The 21122-nt window shown below is 36.8% G+C and overlaps 3 protein-coding genes across 5 annotated transcripts; 1 reads left to right on the top strand and 2 right to left on the bottom strand.

Moving 5' to 3' along the window:
• The first annotated feature begins 25 nt into the window (after positions 1–25).
• On the top strand, positions 26–4497 carry LOC114364873 (odorant receptor 13a). Its single transcript, XM_028321218.1, has 8 exons — positions 26–329; positions 689–937; positions 1449–1717; positions 1988–2189; positions 3047–3146; positions 3226–3330; positions 3854–4015; positions 4349–4497. The coding sequence occupies exons 1-8, from the start codon at positions 178–180 to the stop codon at positions 4400–4402; spliced, it is 1293 nt and encodes a 430-aa protein (XP_028177019.1). The 5' UTR covers positions 26–177; the 3' UTR covers positions 4403–4497.
• LOC114364872 (uncharacterized protein C15orf61 homolog) lies at positions 4458–5654 on the bottom strand. 2 transcript variants are annotated; one of them, XM_028321216.1, is made up of 3 exons: positions 5438–5654; positions 5003–5186; positions 4458–4671 (listed from the first exon to the last, which is right to left on the bottom strand). In XM_028321216.1, the coding sequence occupies exons 1-3, from the start codon at positions 5582–5584 to the stop codon at positions 4544–4546; spliced, it is 459 nt and encodes a 152-aa protein (XP_028177017.1). In that variant the 5' UTR covers positions 5585–5654; the 3' UTR covers positions 4458–4543. The 2 variants fall into 2 exon arrangements, with proteins under 2 accessions (XP_028177017.1, XP_028177018.1); XM_028321217.1 differs by having other exon boundaries at positions 5003–5181; positions 5438–5653.
• A 736-nt stretch (positions 5655–6390) lies between these two features.
• Positions 6391–19530, bottom strand: LOC114364871 (nuclear factor NF-kappa-B p105 subunit-like). 2 transcript variants are annotated; one of them, XM_028321213.1, is made up of 20 exons: positions 19111–19530; positions 18620–18765; positions 17861–18003; positions 17668–17770; positions 17321–17453; positions 16766–16870; positions 16261–16372; positions 15551–15720; positions 14209–14255; positions 13846–14086; positions 13485–13558; positions 13282–13326; positions 12766–12872; positions 10778–10953; positions 10340–10477; positions 9482–9660; positions 8783–8893; positions 8291–8440; positions 7940–8029; positions 6391–6994 (listed from the first exon to the last, which is right to left on the bottom strand). In XM_028321213.1, the coding sequence occupies exons 1-19, from the start codon at positions 19259–19261 to the stop codon at positions 7997–7999; spliced, it is 2364 nt and encodes a 787-aa protein (XP_028177014.1). In that variant the 5' UTR covers positions 19262–19530; the 3' UTR covers positions 6391–6994; positions 7940–7996. The 2 variants fall into 2 exon arrangements, with proteins under 2 accessions (XP_028177014.1, XP_028177015.1); XM_028321214.1 differs by having other exon boundaries at positions 6391–6995; positions 7941–8440.
• Positions 19531–21122: the final 1592 nt, after the last annotated feature.

The raw sequence follows: 21122 nt of genomic DNA, 5'->3' as shown, positions 1-21122 counted from the left end.
ATAACTGTTCATAACTCCACAAAAGCGTGCGCGCGGGAAGAGCCTGGATGCGGGCAGCGCAGGACCGTGCATTGTGGAAAACCTTGGAGGAAGCCTTTGTCCAGCAGTGGACGTCATTTGGGTGAAACGAACGAACGAACAAACTCCAAGAACTTAGTTCGTATTTTGCATTTTGCCATGAGCTTCTTCAAAGCGCTGAAAGGGTTCTTTTTAAAAGATGACTTTGATTTTTCACATCCTGAAATCGACTTGCACAGCTTTCACCCTCAGTTGCAGATGTTTATTGCTAATTTGGGAATATTCTTCAATAACCGTAACTCTCCATTAAGGTGCGTAAGTAACGTAACGTAAACCTCTAGGCATAGCATCAGTATGAAAGAAAAAGAAATAATTAAGTAAACAGACACCCTGGACGTGGGTGCTGGTGGAACCATCTTTATTAACTACAGTTTAGAGTTAAGACTCTAGACTATCTGATAAATAGACATAAGTACCTAACTCTAGACTTCAGAGTTATGTCTATGTTTAAATGAGATCAACATCATTATTACCATCATCAGCCTCCGCCAAAACCCTCTAATATTTCCTTGTCTTCGGCTTGTCGCACTCAATGTACTCCAGTAACTTTTCCCTTTCTACACCAGTAAATGGGGGACTTACCATACTTAATGCTAATCATTTTTCGCAGGTTCCTGTGGCCGTTTCTAAACCTATCGTTGTCCATTATTGCAATAGCTTTTCAGTTGATGTTTGTTTATCACGGTATTGAAGTAGAAGACTATTCCTTTGCCACGGAATGTTTCTGTTACTTCGTGATGCTCTCCGTGATCCCCATACTCTACGGGAGTGTGCTTATGAATAACCGTAACGTGGTACTACTGCTGGACAAAATGGACAAGGATTTTAAGTTCATCTGTAAATTAAGTTTTAAATACAGGTGAGAAGCCTTTGAACCTTCGTTAAATATTGAGAAATACTAATTTTTAAAGAACAATTCACTAGCTAAACCATAGCTTCCTTAGGCTGAGTTGCACCATCTTTACTTTAACCGTAACTATAACAATAACCGGTATTTTTTGTATGGAGTTTGACATATTTTTTACATTATTGTTAAAGTAAGATAGTGCAAATAAGCCTTAATCTTACTTAACTTACTTAGCCAATAGCATCAAGAATTTCATCATCGAGATCTTTTCATGCAGAACAAGGCAGGAGGTATTTGACCGCCGCAATCACGCCTAATCATAAGTGAATATCTGTCGACTTTCAATGACAGATTAACATTCCCCCGGGACAAACAGTGACAAACTTGACTTTCCCTGGTTGGGTTTTTATTTGCGGTCAAGCTGTAGATCCTGGCTACACAGGAGTTACAGTGGTGGGAACGAGAGGTGGGAATAGTCCTGTTTCAAGTGAATCTTAAATACCTTAATCTACATGCTTCTCAGAGATCATTTCTTGAAGAGGCAGCTGTTGATCTGGCAGCTCTGCTTCACTTGGCTGGGGTTCCTTTGCTGCGTGGCGGTGCTGTATGTCCTGATGACCCTCGCGCCACTCACTTACCAGAGCCTGTTCGCCACTCAAGATGAGCATATGATTCGGCCTCTGATATTCCCCATGTGGCTGCCCAAGGACGACCCTTACAGGACACCTAACTATGAAGTATTCCTATTTCTTCAGATGAACTTTCTTCTGATATTCATACAATCGTTTGGAGGTTGGTTTTTAAACTCACAGCTAAGTAAAAGCTTAAACAAATTGCTAAAAATTAAAGGCCAACTTAGCTCATTTATTTAATTTATTTAACTAATGTTTAAGAGTGTGGTTTGACTCTAGGATGAATTGTAGGTAGTTGGTTTGTGCTTAAAATGATAGTATTTTTTTACTACCTACTTGCCTAGAGAACCTATTCTGAATTTGGGATCGGGCTCCTGATAAATTCTTTTACTCTTTATTTGCTATGTTTAAAATAAAACGCAACTTGCAGTGTACGTCTACATCCAATTCCACGTGCTGTTGCACAATTTTATACTACTGGAGCTGGTAATACTGGATTTCGACGTGATATTTGAGGGTCTTGATGAGTCAGTAGTGGGGCTCTCGCGGTACGATCCGCGCCGCGCGAGCATACAGCATGTGTTCAACAAACGAATCGAGAGAATAGTCACATGGCACGACTCTGTTTTTAAGTAAGTGATCATTAAGCCATTGCAGCCATTGCAGGATGGCAAAATTCATCAATACTAAGGCTCTCCATGATCATTAATCAGTACGTCCGTCTATTGCGCACATGGCCGACTCTTTAGTGATCAAACATATTACTACACTCGTACTCGTAGTATAATCGTCGTATAATCTTAGTTCGCTATATGGTTTTGATACAATCTGCAGTTTCTGCTGCGCGGTCTACTACGAGTAACTACTGTTTATTATCACCAAACTAAATTGATTTAATTACCTGCAAAAACATCTCACACAAACAAATATTTCCCATTAAGTAGATGGTGTATGGGCCGTGGCGTCTTTTGTTTTTGTACGACCTACCTGCTACGTGGCTACGACAACGATATCGATGCGCTACGAATTTGCTCTGTGGGCTACGAGATCTATTAATCACTCTTAACTTTGTTAGTAGCTGTATGCATGCTTTATGCTCTCTTTTCGTTCTTTTACGGATCTTAAAGCTGAGCTTTCTTAATAATCTCAGTTATTTAGATCATTATCTTATCTTGTAAACGACTGTAGCTGAACTGTACCTCTAGTAGGAAAAACTTTCGAGTTCGTTTCGTTGCGTATTCAAAGTGTCATCGAAAAATTTTGTATGAAAAATTAAACAGCGCCCCCTATATTATAGCCGCCCTAGGGGGCGCTGTTTAATTTTTCATACAAAATTTTTCGATGACACTTTGAATACGCAAACGAAACGAACTCGAAAGTTTTTCGTACTAGAGGTACTGATCTCTTGATTAACTGAAGATTAATCTACATAGACACAAAATTAGAAATGTATAATCTAGACATTTTTGTCTTCTCTTGTACCTAATAGGTCAATCGCAACACTTTCAACGGTGCAAGGACCAGTTATAGTTTACCAAGTAATGTTCAGCTCTCTAGGAATATGTCTGATGATGTATCAAGTAGCGGATGTGAGTATACCTACATCTTGAGTGATTTTACTCATATTTATGGCACTAAAATAAACTAAAACATAAATATTTATAACAGAAACTGGACAACGGCACCTTCGACATCCTGTTCATGTTACTGACTGTAGCAACAACTCTTCAACTGTGGATACCTTGCTATTTAGGCACGTTATTGAGAAATAAAGTAAGTACAACTTAAGAACTATATTCACTTTAAATGGAATCATTGGTTTAACTGGGTTATTTACCGTACATTTTCTAATTGGGCCGTTGTGTGTTGAGATGGGGTCATCACCATCATCTACTAAACTAGCTAATAGACCATCTTAGATACCGAATGCCGCTCACCACAATAATTATGGTAGGTAATAAATCCTAAATTAGTGCCAAGTAATTAATGGCATTTCACGGTAGTGTGGCCCCAGCATACCTTAAACCACCGGTTTCTGAAATTGAGATTTTTAGCTTTACTTAAGGTCCCTTGGCCTTGGTACTATACTTACTTATTCTGTGCTTGAGCGTGCTCACAAATCTCAATTCAGAATATAAAAATTGCATACCAGCTTCTGGTGGACTGTGTGTATTACAATTTTGACAACTGGTTTTCAAGCAAATAAACTGATTTGATTTGATTAGAAACCGGGGGCGACAGCAAAATATTGTTTATGTACTTATTTGCTACAAGAACAGAGTAAATGGTTTCGCAGGCATTCGACGTGGGCGACGCATGTTGGAACTGCGGCTGGCACGAGACTTCTTTGGGACGCATGATCCGCAACGAAATCTTAATAATCATCATGCGCGCGCAGCATCCAATCTCCATCAAATTCACCGGCCTACCCAACCTATCACTAGAAACTTTCTCTTCGGTAAGTTTGAATTTAGTTACCTACTTGACCTACTTCTAAACTATACTATAGTTATTACCTTACTTACGCAGTTAGGCTGTACCTATAGTTACTATAGGTACAGCCTAACTGCGTAAGTAAGAACTTGCTAAGCAGGAGGAGTAAAATGTTAAAATGGACAAGGTGTGTATACCTACCTATAAAATATTTTATTTAAGTTTGAAGGAGTGTAGGAAAAGCGAAACCATGAATCAAAAATAGCTTTTTAACTTTTATGCATCTGAGCTATTGGTAACTTTCTTTATTAATTTTATTAATGAAACTTTTTAATAAGTATTTTCATTTTTGTTACAGATTATGAGTTCTGCATACTCCTACTTTAATATGCTAAGGCAATATAACAAATAAATTAGAAACATCATGTAATGGTTAATTGAGTAATCCACTTGTAAGTGAAAAACACAAAATTTACAAAGTAACATTTATTTACTTAATATAATAATAATTTAATTAAATCTAATAACATTCTTCACTAATAAATGATTTGTTTTAATGATGAGACCCCTTATGCTCTGGAAGCAAAAAGTATATTGTTACAGGTCCTTTGGTGGTGTGAACTATTTCTGTATGTCTGATTAACTGTGTCGCCGCCAACCCATACAGCAAGCATGGAATTCCTAAAATAAAATATAATATTATTTTAGAATTATTGATGTGTGATAAAATCCTTAATATCATGATTTTAAGTAAGATTTGACTATCACTAAGGGTCCTTAAAATAAAAATATTATCACAAAACAGATGAATTTGTTAATACATAGTACAACGTTATCGTTTCTCATATTTCAGATCAATAATCACAAAATTTTTGTATTTTATGTTTTTTTTTGGTGGCTTGGTTATGTTCCTTTTTAACAAATCAGATTATTCAGCCGACAGTAGCAACAGCATTTTTTTACATAGGTAGGCACAATTTAAAGAAGTTAATTAATAATATTAACTACTTACCTAAGTTGACAACTTTAATTGCCCTCATAAACTTGTCAGATACTCCTAGGTCCTCCACTCTTCGTCTAGAGCAATGATACTTGATGTATGGGAAGCATCCTGTTCTCAAAATCTGGTAATTTGAACTGCCCACTTTCCAGTTGAAGTTCGACATACCGAACTGGTCATCTTTTACACTTCTGTACTGAAACAAATGTTATTTAGGTTAAAACTGGAAGCTTCTGGTATATTCAGCAATAATAGTAGAGTATAAACATGAGTAAGCGCCCAAATGCTTGCCTATTTTTGATTGGAAATGATGAAAGTTAGTTCCCACAACTACTTGTTTATTCTTTTATCTTGAAGACCCAAGTTGACAAGAGATATGGCAAAGACCCAGGAGTACTCAATCTAGATGTCCTGTGGCTGTGAAATAATGTTTTAAAATAACATTACCTTAACAAAATAAGAGGTCCAAGGTGGCTCATTACACTGCATCAAGTACGCAGTCAGCACCTCTGAAGCTGTTGGTTTTGAAGAAAACTGTGCCATTTGAAAAATGAAGGCGCTGTTTTTCTTTAAAATCTTCACGATTTTAATCATTTTAGATATTTATTTATTATTTTGTTACGTAAATATTTTGTTTTCATTCGCATTTGGTGCCATTGTTGACTTTTACAAAATGACATTGACGTTTTTGACAGTGACAATTTGACCAGCTGATTGTCGTTTTTTTTTCTTCAATGGAAGCCAATGAATAAAAAAATATGCTTGCTATTAATGAAATGGAAATTGAAAGTTTTACTACAACCCGATCGAGTAACTGCGCACCTCGATAAATGCGACTCTCCCTCGCAACTCCCCGCGTTTGCCCCATCCTCATCCGTACCAGAGCGTCGATATGACGCTCCTCACGGCTGCCAGGTTCGCAGTGAACATTATTTAATCATTTTATTCAATTAAGTACAACCCGATCGAGCAAACTACGCACTTCGCTTGAATTCCTCTCCCTCCTACTTACTCGCGTCCCCGACTCCCCGCCCCCTTATTAGTACGGCGATGTGACGTCACGTCCGTTAAGTTAACCCGACCATCAAAAATTAATCGCAATTTTTGCATCGAATATTATTTCCAGAATATTAAATAAAATACAAAGAAAGTTTAGCAAAAATATATTTTAAAATAAGTTTCATTCACATTTGTAAGTAAAGCTAACAAATTATACGTATGCATAAGTTTAATTAAATATGTATGTAGTAGCTACGCAATTTCAAAGCTGAATAACAATTAAACACTACTTTGAAACGATAGAACAATATTTTGAAATCCACAATAATTATAAAACTGTGATGAATAATAATATGCCAACGTTAAAATACCTAAATGCGATAACGTTTTTTTTTAATATCACAGTAACTTTTTTTGATTTAGTTTCCAATAGAAGAATAACTAATTCATTTTAACATTAATTTTGTTCGTTTATAAAAAGTCCATTATTGATGATGATGTCCACACCTAAACAAGTTCGTAAAGCTCTAAAAGTGCGCATTTCATTTTCAATATGCATTACACACTATTAGGACTCCAAAATAAATCTTACCATCTAAATGCCTATTAAATTGTAAAATAAGTATTATTATAATGTTTCACTTTTAAGACTAAAATATAATAAAATGATTCAAAATACATCGACATTAATATAATAGGTACAATATTAGTAATAAAAAAAAACTTATTGCACAAGCAAAACAAAATACGATCTTATACATAAATTCTAGTGTTTCAGAATATTACCACGTAAATATGAACATCAAATCGTGTGATGATTTTTAAATTATACAAGTGTAACTTGCACTAAGATACTTCATATTCTCAATCGATCTATCAAAAAATCATTGTAGAAAAATTTAGGATTAACTAAAAAAAACTTGAAAGGCATTGATGCCTATCAAGTTTTTTAGTTTGCCTTTGAGGGCACAATAGGTTTTCTGGATGGCTTTGCTCAAACAGAAATCTATACTTATAATAAATCTGTAGAGAGGTCAATTCTGTACATGAAATATATTTTCAAAATAACTATCAGGGGGTGATTAGTGATCGATACTGATGCCAAAAATGCAATCAGTAAAATTTTTGTCTGTCTGTCTGTCTGTCTGTCTGTCTGTCTGTCTGTCTGTCTGTCTGTCTGTATGTTCCTTATAGAAACAAAAACTACTCGACGGATTTTAACGAAACTTGGTACAATTATTCTTCATACTCCTGGGCAGGTTATAGGATACTTAGGAATTCCCACGGGAACGGGCATTAGCGGGAAAATCCTTTTGTATGAAAAATCTAAACCGCTTAAGTCAGACGCTTGAAATTTGGCAAGCAGGTACCTTAGTAAACTTAAAGCTTAGTTATAACAGGATATTGCAAAATTCCTACGGGAACGGGAATTAGCGAGAAAAAACATTTGTATGAAAAAATCTAAGCCACGTAAGATAGACGCTTGAAATTTGGCATGCAGGTACCTTAGTAAACTTAAAGCTTAGTTACAACAGGATATTACAAAATTCCCACGGGAACTGGAATTAGCGGGAAATTCCTTTTGTATGACTGACTCACTGACATACCCACGCACAGCATAAACGGCTAAACGTAGGCACTTGAACTTTATAAGGGACGTAGCTTAGGTACCTTAGAGGTGCACTAAGAAAGGAATTCCCGAAATGGAACAGGAATTACCGGGAAAATCCTTTTGTATGAAAAATCTAAACCGCTTAAGTTAGACGCTTGAAATTTGGCATGCAGGTCCCTTAGTAAACTTAAAGCTTAGTTACAACAGGATATTGCGAAATTCCAACGGGAACGGGAATTAGCGGGAAAAAACATTTGTATGAAAAAATCTAAACCGCGTAAGATAGATGAAGGGGGTAAAACGGGATCCACGCGTACGAAGTCGCGGGCGGCCGCTAGTATTTAATAAATTTAATGTTTCTTCACTATTCCCAAATGCATTTAAAAACTTGTTGTTTATGGTGAATCTTCATCTTGATCGGCCGAGTCCTGTAATACAAGAGAATCATTTATAATATTATGTAATTAGACCTACACTGGTCTTTTATATGGTGCGCTCAAAAGCGTACAAAATAATAATGTTGAGATCAGCAAGTTAGTAAATTAGTGGCATGAAGTATAGTTAGAGACTCGAGAAAGGACATAAGATAGTTTTTATCCTGGTATTTGAAACAGGGACGTGCGCGATAATTTTTTGTGACAGACAAAATTTTACGCGGGCAAAAGCTAGTTAAAAATATTTAAACTTACTCCCTCATCAGCCGATTTGAATTCATCCTCTGAATCACATTCGTTTTGGTCAACTGCTACATATTTCTGGAGCAAGTCTCTGAGCGGAGGCTTCGTCTTCACCAGCTGCCAGGCTGACAAATTATACTTCTGGTGCTGTACCGGGTCAGCCTGTGGACACAAATTAATATGACGCACCTTCTTTCAATACGATATAGATCGTTTCATCCACGAAGACGCGCCCCACCATTCTTCCGCTAATGTTTGAGTGTTATCGGTAGGTACACGATAAATTATCCGGATCAAACTCCCCGCTTCCCTAGACCAAAACTTGGTGGGGCACGTCTTCGTGGATGAAACGATCTATACTTTGTCTTATTTGTGAAGTCACACAGGGGATTATAATAAATTGTGATAATTTTTTGAGCTGTCAAGACAATATGAATGAAAATACATTTAATAATAAAAAACAAAAGACAGTAAAAAACAGAAATAAAGTAACGTAGAACCTACCTTGTTTTCCAGCAATAGTTTGACCATCTCAATAGTAACATTAGTGGTGTTCTTATCGCAGAGTATTTGCAGGGCAGTATACCCTCGGTCGTCCACTGCATTCACTTGGTCCTGGAACAAGTTTATTATTATTATTCGTGTCTATTCAACGTCATCATATTAATTGTTTAGCGATTGAGAAATTGGCGAGACAGTGGGTGCGTTTGGCAGAAAAAAGCGCATAAAAGCGCTTCTAAGCAAAATGGTGATTGTAAGTTTTCAGCGAGGACACGTTTGCTAAATTCAATAGTGACGTATTTTATTATTTTTAACAGTGACAGCGTTTACCGCTTAGCGATCGCCATTTTGCTTACAAGCGCAAAAAACGAAACGACAAAAGTTGCCAAAAAGGTCACCCACTTAGTACCATCTTGACAGTGTGTGTAACAGGTAAAGATGAACTACACTGAAATGTCCCACCGACGACATTGACAGAAGGGCGCCACCATCTTCGTTCAATACATGGTTTCCCACCGTGGCAAAAGTCGGAACCAGCGATCCGCTATTGACGGTGGCCCCCCTGTCAGTGTCAAATAAAGGACAGTTCACTGTAGTTCTTCTCTAACGGTACTTATTATTTTGTGGTGTAACTGCCAAGACACACATTTTCAGTGGGTGCCTTTTTGCAGAGGCTTACAACTTGCACAGATATGTACTCACCGGGTGCATGTGTCCCAGCAGCAGCCCAGTGACGGGCAGATAATCGTCTAACGCGGCCAGGTGCAGGGCCGTGCGTCCCGCAGCGTCCCGCGTCCCGCAATCCGCCCCGCTCTCTAGTAGAATGCGAGCGCTCTCTACGCTCTTATATATCACTGCCAAGTGCAGGGGCGTCTGTTTTTCTGAAAAGGGATGACGTTCCGTGTTTCCTTAAAGCTTCAGCCACACCAACACGTGACTTGGTGTGGTTGAAGCATAAGGCCCAGAACAGACGGTGAAATGCAACTGCAACGAAACTGCAACCGCTAGTTACTTTTGAGTTGCATCTAAGTTTCTGCCATAGCGTCCGTTGAGAGACCACACAGGACGCGACCAGTTTGAAACTTAGCAGTGGCAGTTTCGTTGCAGTTGCGTTTCACCGTCTGTTCTGGGCCTAAGACGTCGTACATTTAACATTATCAACCCGGAAAGGGATCAACACCGTAGCGCATTTCGTCGCGCTGTCAACCGCGAGGCGAGGCGTTTACGGTGCGGATAAGTGTTGCTTTGCAGTACGGAGTTTCATACAAATAATACTGACCGCCTCGAGTTCATACGGTTACGATTTGTTTCCGGGTTGATTAGTGTGCTTCGTCCTTTAACCAAGTTGCGCACGAACGAAAAATACAAAAGAGTCACTTCCTTTTAAATGAGTACCCTTCAGAGACGGCCAGGTGCACTTTTTTTATGCATAACAAGGCAATTTGACCGCAATTGCACCTGGTGTTAAGTGAGATGCAGTCTAGGATGGTACATATCTGCCCTGTAAATGCCCGTCCGTATTATAGTGTTCAGGAAAGACAGCAGCAAGGAGTTACTTACCGTAATTGCAAGCGTCTAGATTGCGAGGCACTTGAAACTTCTCGGTGGCGGCTAGGAGTGGACCCAAAGAGTCTTCGTTTTTCACACCGTAATGAATTGCGTTGTTCCCTTCCAAATCCTCCACCATCGGGTCACAACCTGTTTGAAACAATATGTTTATAATAAACTGTGTTTTATTACTCTTATTTTGAAAATTTTGAGGGTATTGTAAATTATCTGAATAAGTAGAATTTTAATAAAAAAAAAACATAATTACCTATACGGTTTTTGATGTATTCTCTGAATCTATGAATTTCGGTATACTTAGACTTATTTGAGAAGGGCCTGAGGTTAAAACAGATTATAATCGAAAAAAAAACAAAATGTTTGAACTCGCGAGTGAAGTCACGTGCCGCAGCTAGTCTCACTATAGTCTTCAAAAGAGGACAGTTTACTTACCTTTAGATATCAACAATGGTATCATATCAGACAAGTTGTCCGCCACCGCTCGATGGAGTATAGTCTGCGCCGACGCATTCTTGAGGTTGAGCAAGTGAGTCATATTGGAGTCGTGGATCAGGTCGATGAGGTAGTTCACCAAAGGCTGCTTGCTGTCCAGGGTCACGTGGAGGAACCTGCCAGTAATATAAACTTTGACAGAGGGCCAACCACGAAATGATGTTTCGTCAATGGACTCTGAACTTTACGTCCATACACAAAGATGCTCAATAAGTTTTTGGATTGTTTTAAGCTTCGGCCAAACCAACGCGTGAAACTCGCGATGGCAATGGCGAGTGGCGACCGCGACCAAAGGACGCGTTTATGTGAACTCATCGCTACAAATGAATCGTAACGTATGAAACACGACATCTGGGGGCGTAGAGTGAGTTTATGTCAAACGCATTCTATATCGACTGCGTAAAAAAGTGACATTAAGGCTGGTTTGCACCATCTTACTTTAACTTTAACAAATGTTAAAAATTTGTCAAACTCCATTCAAAAAACACCGGTTATCGTTGTAGTTACCGTTTTTCGGTGGTACAACTCAGCCTACATGTACGACGGATTGTACAGCGTCCCTGGCGGATACTTTCAAGAACTAAAATATTAATAGATTTGTTTGACGCACTCGATATCGAATACGTTAATTTGATGTAAACTCACACTACGCCCCTGATCGCCATGGCGCTCGCAGGCTGCACGCGTTGGTTTGGCCGAACCGTTAGTGTAATGTAGTTAATAATTTTGCACGTAGTATAATATGAGTGACCGTATGTGCGTACCAAGTACCAACACTTACGTTCACAATACCTTACACCAGGGTTTCCCAATTTTTTATGGCCAAGGAACCCTAATTGATTATACTTTTCCTTGCGGAACCCCCGTACTACTCCGCCCGCACGCCCTGCCCCTCCCTTGTGCGTAAACAAGTTGGTGCGCGCGAACAACGTCAGCAGGCCTGGCTCACTCCGCGCGGTACATCCGATAATTACCTACAGCGAAGCGCCCCGCCGGCGGGTATTATATCGGTCGAGTGTCACGCGCGCGCCCGTCAGGACGCTGGCGTGCGTTGTAGTACGTACCTAATTCTATGATCGAAGTATTATTTAAAAATGGACATAAAGAGAAAGAAATATTGTGCGGCGTTCGGGTATTTAAAGTCGAAAAGAAATCTACCGGATTTATCTTTTTTTTCGCTTCCCAGAGATGCTGAAAGGTATGTTATCCATGTAGGTAATCAATAATTCTTAGGATAGTATAGGAACCTTAGATTAATAAAGCCAATAATTTAATCTAAGATAGGAACCTAACCTACCATGACTATCTACTGCTCAGAATGCGTTCGTTCGTTTCAGCCAAATGACGTCCACACCTGGACAAAGGCCTCTCCCAAGGTTTTCCATAATTGTTTCTTATTCTATTTCTCTAAAGAACCCTGCCTCTTAACGTTCACATATTCCGCTAGTGTTATTTTCTGTAATAGCTTCCTGAAACACGATCGCGCGAGATGTAGAGCAAGCCGTCGGAACGCCCGCTGTGTGGTCTGGCCTTAATGAATGCGTATGAGTCATGAATGCTACATACGTACCTCATTACATATAAGAAGATTAATTATTTTTTCACTAGACAGCAACCCTAACAGCGTAAGAAGAGTTCAGAGGCACGCGATAGAAAGAGACAAAACTTGTAGGTGAATAAAATTGTAGGTACGTAGTGCTGTGCGAGCTGAATTCCACTTTATCGCGTCGCAGCAAGACTCGCATTTATTTAAATCGTCTTGCGGAGTAATCCTTCTGTACCTGTACTATTACTTATTCTGTGACGTCAGTCACGAAACGAGGGATAATATTTTTTACGGAACCCTTGCGGCCTTTCCACGGAACCCCAGGGTTCCGCGGACCACCTTTCTGGAACCGCTGCCTTACACAATAAAATTTAATACTTACGTGTCGCCATTTGAAAGCCGGAGATCAAAGAGTGCTTCCAACCTATTTTCAAAGCTCTCGCGTTTAATTCTTATCATCTCGACGATTTTTTGAAGCTCAATAGCCATCTGCAAAACAGAGTTATTTAAGTATGTGTATATTAAAACAATACGTTTTTTACATTATCAATTATAATAGGGATGATGACTGGGTAATGAAATCGAAATTCTATTTACTCCGTCAGACAGATAATTAGAAAATATTAGACTCATATTTTTTAATTTTTTCCATAATCGAATAATTACAGTATTATATCGAGTTGAAATGTCGCGTGACGTCACTTTTGAGTAAAAATTCTACTCAAGCGTGACGTATCGCGCCATTTCAACTCGATGTAGCACTGTTATTATTTAATTAGTTATGAAAGAAAATAAAAAACATGAGTCTAATATTTTCTAATTATCTGTCTGACGGACTAATAATTGAAATTTTGTCATCTAGTCTATTCGATTATTTTATTTTAAGAATATTAATTACCATTTTTATAATGGTCTGGTCATCAACTTCTTTGTCTTGATGTGTCTGCAATAAGAAAAAATAAAAACATTAATCAAGTTAAATGTTAATACGAGTACAACCACAGGTACAACGTTGTTGTCTAATGATTACAAAGTTGGATTCCAGGTTCCAATCCCAACAGTGGAAAGAAACGACCAAGAAAATAAAAAAATAGTACAAACCGTTCTTACGTCCCCGCGCCCTGTGTCTGCCACAAAGTTAGGCTCAAATTCAGCTAAAAGCGAGTCGAAGTATTCTGGGAACAAATCAGCAAAATAAAATTAAAATAACAATCATTTATTTATCTCACAACAAGTAAAGAATTAATGTTTGAACATAACAATGAAAATAAGAAAGGTAAAAGTGATGGCTAAAAAACACGCCCGCACGCATGCAGCATTTTTTTAATGACAAAGAAAACCTTTTTTTTTCAGAAGCATTATACAGGGTGACTGGAACTAGACCCGCCAAAGCAAATTCTCATTTATAAAAGGTCGTTTGCGAACTATTGGACCATATACTTTTTTATATTTTAAAACTTACCAGTAAAATCTGAATCCGCAAATACGTCCATATCATTGACATCATTGGAATAACTAGTATTCATTTGCGCGGGGGCAACGGGTATTTTAAATGTCATAATGGCATTGCCGTCGCTTTGTTGACGCATTATGCTAGCTTGGGCTAGGAGCGGGCTTTGGTCTTGACCACAGGATATTTGACTCAGTTGGGTTCCATTTGACATCCATAACTCATCTGGGTGTTGGTTCGGTGTTACCGGTTGCTATAACAGATATAACTAGCTATTGACATAAGCTAACGAGTTAAGCTAAAGCAAAATTGTAACCCTTGATCCCATCCAGGAAAAGCAAACAAAATCTATTTATTCCTATCATTAAAACTTACATTCACTTCTATAAAAGTTTCCAAAGAGTTGTTGACGATTGGTACGGCTAAAATATAAACAAAACCTTTAAAATTGTGTCCACGGTTCCAAAAAACATGCAAGTTTATCACACGAAGCAAGCAATGAAGGCAATAAATACTGTGCCACTCGCAAAGCACACAGTTATTTTATTTTGTAAAACACATGACAAATTAAAATTTTCAAAAAAATATTTTAACAAAATTATTTTGCTTAGATCTAGATTGTAATTCAAAATAGTTTAAAAAAGTAATGCCATAATATTTTCACATAAACGTGCTAAAACTGCTAAATCAATTGATGTTTCTAGAAATGAAATGCAATGAAATGAAATGAAAGGAAATGAAATGACGATTTTATTTTCTTTTAGAAAAAATATTACTTAGATCGTTTTTGTCATTTTTGATATGACTTGCAAAATATTTTGTACATTACAAAATGATAGAAATATTGAGCGTTATTATATTACAAAAAAGTTGAACACTGGTTAAAACTGGTCGGAAAACGTCATTTCTATACTAAATGTCAATTTAAAAGAGTGTTCAACGCGCGTTTAACTTTTTGTAATAAGGCTAATACAAAGTCTACAAATAGCAATAAAGTCAAATAAAAAAAATGCACAAATGTCGAAGTAATCCAAAAATAATGTAAATGAAATACAAAAATGTGGAGTCTTCAGTGACTCAAAAGTACACTGTAGCCACTGTCAACAAAAAAATGAGAGTTTTTCTGAATAAAACAAAAATAAAATAAAATAAATAAAAATACTATCTAAATGTTTCTGTTTGATTTGGATTTGAAAAAAATGATATTATTAAAATATATTTTCTTTTTGTTAAATAGAGTACATTTTGGTATAATATCTGCAACAAGTTTGTTGCTATTTCTCGTATTTCGCGGGTAATCTTCTTTATCTTGCCTGAAATTAATACATATATTGTTTCACAAATTTGGCAATTTCAAATATGTACAGAAATGGAAAGGGTTTATATCAAGTGCAGAGTAACATATTGCCCTCCTAAAATTTTTTCCGCAATAAATACCTTATTTGAAGTTATTTGCATTTCGACATATTAAGTGCTATTAATTTTTTCCGGACTTTTTAAACTTTTTTTTTTTACAATTTAGCTTAGATTTAGTTTTTGAGCTATCCAAAATGCAACTACATTTGGACTTTTAGTTTTGGTTCTTCAAAAATAATATTCATTGTAGGTACGATGGATGATAGTAAGTCATTGAATAAAATAAGTTGTCTGGGTTATAACTAGATTACATAAATGTCATCAGCGAATAAAATACTTACATGGTGTGTAATTTACTTACATTTTTGCTTTTCGAAAAAATCATCGAGTTTCCGTTTCTTACTAAAAGGAACGACCTCGGGGGTGTAGTAAAATTCTATGGGCTCGCTCTTTTTCCCGTCCGATGGTCGCACTAGTTCCACGAAAACTTGTACTCTTTTTGTGATCCTGAGGTCCTTGTATGGAGGTGTCCTGAAATAAAATGTTCAAAGATATAAAGCACATGAATTATAAGATACCAGACAAACTTTGAAGTAATAAAAAAGTACGGCTTCGGAAACTAGTTTTTTGCACTTGACAACCCTCTGGTGCCGGTTGCCTTTACTGAGTGCCAGCGCCGGCAGCCGTTTTGACTGCCGGCAGCGTATCACGTGGTTTCACCGCCGGTTACTAATGGCGATATTTTTGGGAACCGGCGCCGGCAGCGGAGGCGCTCCCAATTTAATTGCGCAATTCTGCTAAAATGTATGACTATTTTATTAAAATGATCTGCTACGAATTCTGAAAATGAATTCCTTTTAACAATATTGCGTGATATGGCCTATTTAGACCCGCATTCGGCGAAATGATGTCCGATTAGCCATTCAACAGCAACCATCAAAATAAATAATTATTTTCCATACTTTACAAAGAGCCAAAGAGTAAAAGGTGGATTCTGAGACACACAAAAGACACGAATAATCGTATCTTTAATTTACATGACAAGAGATTTATGTTACTATATTTGCTTACCTGAATACTATGGCATATTGATGGTGAACATCGTTCTCCGAAAACGTCCCATTTCCTGACCATATTTCTTTGCCGTCTTCGTTTAACTCGAAAAACCGGATCATGACGTTTTCTGTAAAAGAAAAAATACGGTCACCAGCAAGTCAACCGAAAACTATTTTTAACGTGTTTTTAACCTAAGGATAAATCAATCTAAATCACTGGGATTCCACACGCAAAGCTTTCTGCAGGTGACGCCAGCAGCGCCGTTACGCCACCTGGCGGGAAAAATTTGCAGTATGGACCATTGATACAATTTCACAGGTTTTGTCATCGCACTCACTTAAATTTTCACGTGCCCGGTAATAGACTTGTTTTTTTTTTTCAAGATATAGAGCCTTCTTCACCTTCTGTTACATAAATAAAACGAATCTATTGATAAAGACAAATTGAGATTGTAGGCTATGGTAGACTACATACATTTTAAGCACTTTACTCTCACTTTTTTAAATTGTTCGTCACTCACTTTTAATTACTTTTTCCACCAGCATAATAACATCATCTCCCCCACTGACACGGCCATAACAGCGACTCAAGCGGCATATCTTAAGAATATTTGTGGCTGCACTTTCTGTAAACGTAAGTAGGAGTCAACCTAGATAACCCACCTGGCCCAAAAAAATATTTTTATGTGCATGCTTAACATATATTTTTTTAATAGATTATTACAACTTGCACAAATAACTTACAAATGGTGGACTTTTAAGGTCATAGCACACTTATCAACCCGGAAATGGATCAACACCACAATCAGCTTTCGCCTCGAGGCAAGGCGTTTACGTTAGGGTGCGGTTAAGTGTGCATTGCAGTACGGAGTTTCATACAAATAATACTGACAGACTCGAGTTGTTACGATCCGTTTCCGGGTTGATAAGTGTGCTTTGTCCTTTAACGCTAAAAGCAATCTCCGCCAAGCAACATTTTGTCATGCCGAAAGCTGTGAGTGCGGCGCATCGTAAATATAAAACATCTTAGAACAAAACCATTCGGAATAATATTTGGGAAAACACAAAATACTCACTTAGATTTCTAATTGGTTCCGAAAAAACCGGAGCACAAATCTCTTCGCCTGAGTCAGGACGGTGCGCGCTGAATTTTAGGCGAACAATGTTCATTTCAATCAATTTTGCCATGTTTTCACACTGTTTTCGAATCTAAAATCATACATATTAATGTTAAGTAGGAAGGTATCTAAAAATTATATTATGTGTAGTAATTTTCATATTTTTACCAAAAGGAATCCACATAAATCTTTAATTAACTAAATAATTTTTTATTGTAACTTTAAATAAGTATGACTATCTAAAAAATTATAATAAATTTTTACGATTTAATTTAATCAAAGACTGAAATATTGTAGGTACGTACTAATCCTCTTCCTTCAGTATTCAAATTCTCGGTGTCATGTCCTCTGTACAACCAATCCAAAACATCTTTGGCTGGAGTGTGTACGATGTACAGATCCGGAAACCTGAAAAAAAATCATAATAAGAAATAATAATTAAACAGGCATTGTCCTATCTTAATTGAAGTATAAAATAAGTAAGACAGATTTAATTACCAAGCTTTGTAGGAATCTCCTTTTGGGACATCAAAAGTGATATCGCCAATATCATCAATGCATAATCTATGGGGATGTTCATGAACATTGTCAAACTGTGCCAATTTGCATTTTATCAGCGCAGGTCCATTATAGTTGACCAGCTGCAAAATGAGAAATTGTTTGTAAAGTAAGTTGGTCATGAAGCTTATTTATCATCTCATGAATAGTCTTCAAAGTAACAACACTTAATAATATTTAATCAAATATTTAACTTATTAACTACGTATAACTTAGTCTGGGTCTTGTACCATCTTAATTTAACTTTATCAAACGTCAAAAATCTGTCAAATTCCATACAAAAACACTGGTCATTGTTATAGTTATGGTTAAAGGTGATGCAACTCAGCCTTACAGTACAAAGAAGCCTATACTATCCAGACTATAACAGAGACACCATTGTTACTCTCCCACCCAGTCTAATCAATTGTCAACTCAGCATTAAAAACTAAGGATTGGTACCTACCAAGACCCTACCATAGGATATTAATATAATAGGTCGCACATTCAGTACTCCCATTGTTACAAACACAATGAAGTCTGAACTAAACACAATTTATGTACAAAGGAGGGGATGAATTTTTTATGCTAAGCCTCTTGATTTTGCCTCCAATGTATTTTTTATTATTTGTTTATTAATACATTTCTGCATTTAAAAATGAGGCAATAAAAAGTTCATTATTTAGTATTACAATTAACGTAATTATAACTCAATCTTACCTCAACACCAGGACAAGGGTTTTGATTCGAGTTCTTCACATAACTTTTCCCACGCAGGCAGCCGTGCGAACTCTGCATCTCAGTTCGGTACCTAAACTTATAGTGACCTTGTGGTTGTTCAATGATCTTCAAGAATGGGGTAGTGGCTGGAATTTTAATTTGAACTTTAGTATCATGAGCATCTATTAATATTTGACTATGTTAAAATTTTAATGAGTGCATGCCTTCCTACCCTCTGACCCGTTTTTTATTATTTCTTTTAAAAATTATTTGTTTATGAACACATTATCACAGTAAATATTATTATATAAATATTAATTTATAATATAAATAAAGGATTTATTAGCAATAGCATTGAGAAATTTACTTATTTACTTGCATTACTGAATCTTTTAATAAACAATTCCTAACTAATAAAAAGTTTTGAAACTTTTAGTAGGACAATGTAGTGATTCCCTAAGTATGAACAAACAAGTGGTATAATTACATACCACACTGAATGTCCTCCGTTAGAAGTAAGGTATCCAAGGAACACTCGAACTGAGGCACTAGCTGCGCTGGCGAACTGTGGGCGCTAAGCTCTTGGGGGCTCGAAGCAGACCATCGCTCGATAGACTCACCGCTAACACTACCGGTCGACATTATTGTATTTTATTTAGAAGCCTGTAGACAGACTCGCTGGTAAGTGAACACTAAACAAAAGGACTCATCAGCCTTGCAAATTTATTCTATTTTTATCACATTATTTATTATCACCACACCATTATCGCTGCTGCGCTGCTTGCTAGCTAATTTTTTTTTTTTTTTTTTTAAATCCTTCCTGGCCTGGAAATTTGTACCATTGGCCGAATACTTGTAAGTTGTCAATATATTCTTTCATGTCGTTAAAATAAAATGTTTGCTTCCAGTTTGCTTCATAAGTAATCTGTGGTTTGCTTCTTCTTTACACAGTTTTGAACTTTAAACTTGTCCTTTTTATAAATGACCAACTGTAGTGATTGGAAGCGCNGTAATAGTATCGGGGTACGTACGCTTGTACCCTGGCTTGGTGTACATTTGGTATTTCATCCTCGAAGATTCGTCCGAGCTTTCCTCTCTTGCATCTTCCCTCCCTGGCGGAACTATCCTGCGTTTTTTGTTCGCTACCATTTCGGCTGAAAAACCTCTGAAACTTTCTCCGTCGTCATCTGACGACATCCCGGTGGAATAATCGCCAGTTTTTGCGATATTTACAACTTTTTACACAATTATTTATTAAAATAAAATACGAGAAAATTTAACTACTCCCAACTCTCAAAAAGCCCGCCACGGCAATCTTTCTGGGACCAATAGTGGCAGTGTTGCCAGAAGGTTACTTTTGTAACCTTTTTGGTTACTTTTGAACTGCTGTGGTTACTTTTAGGTTACACTAATGAANTCCCGGTGGAATAATCGCCAGTTTTTGCGATATTTACAACTTTCTACACAATTATTTATTAAAATAAAATACGAGAAAATTTAACTACGCCCAACTCTCCGATTTTAATTTGTGATTACAGAGTTGGCCAGCACCAGGGCGTTGAAAATGACTTAACGGGACAAAAGTGATAGTGAAAAATATATTCCTTGTGATGTGAATAATATAAAAAAATAATATACTACGAGTGTAGTATTATCTAATGGGAAAAAACGGTGATCACCGTTGATAACTTTCATTTTATCTTACAGGAACGCACTTTTAATTTGAACTTAGTTTTATTTATTTTTTGGGCAGTATCATTGTTTTTTTTATCATATTTGACAGATGGAAAGATATTGTTTAACCATAGCATTAGAGTAAGCGCACGCCGTTGATTTTTAGTTGGTCGATAGTTGTGCCCGATTTTAATCTGTATGAAGAATCGGCCAAATCGATTCGGCGTAGTGTGCGAACTCCCATAAATGCCCATAATGATCAACTGCCCGACTAAACTATCGGCCGACGAAAAATCAACGGTGTGCGCCTACTCTTATAATGATATTGTAAATTGAATTATTAAAAACTTGCGTTACTCATATTGTTAGGTAAATTGTATATTACTTAAAAACGGAATTAACTATTGTGAATTAAGGTCAGTGCAATGTTAACGATGTTTATATTTTTATGTAAATAGATTTTTACTGACGTTTTTTGTGTGTTAGCTTATAGGCTTATTTTTTTAAAACCATTTTCCTAAGTTCAAAATCTTTATATTTAAGACTTTTGTCTTTCTTTTAGTTGAAACGAATTTTGTAATCATAGTTAAATGTTTGAAAAATGATTTCAATTCCACTATCGAATTTATTTAGGTTTAAATTAGTGATAAAGCTTTTATTTGTATAATAATATTTACTATAAGTAAACATTTTGTTAGTAGGTAGATATAAACTACCTACTTATTTGACCATTTCTTACCCAGAAAGTAGAGGGTAACTTACCCTGGGTATAACTAAAGTGTTTTACTTTTTGTTTTACTCTTTATTATTACTGTTTAGATATAAGCTT

This window comes from Ostrinia furnacalis, unplaced genomic scaffold (genome assembly GCF_004193835.3).
Source record: "Ostrinia furnacalis isolate ACB-3 unplaced genomic scaffold, ASM419383v2 OfSCF7481, whole genome shotgun sequence".
NCBI lineage: Eukaryota > Metazoa > Arthropoda > Insecta > Lepidoptera > Crambidae > Ostrinia > Ostrinia furnacalis.
The sequence above is the reverse complement of the archived record's forward strand: the minus strand, read 5'-3'. Positions and strand labels throughout refer to the sequence as shown.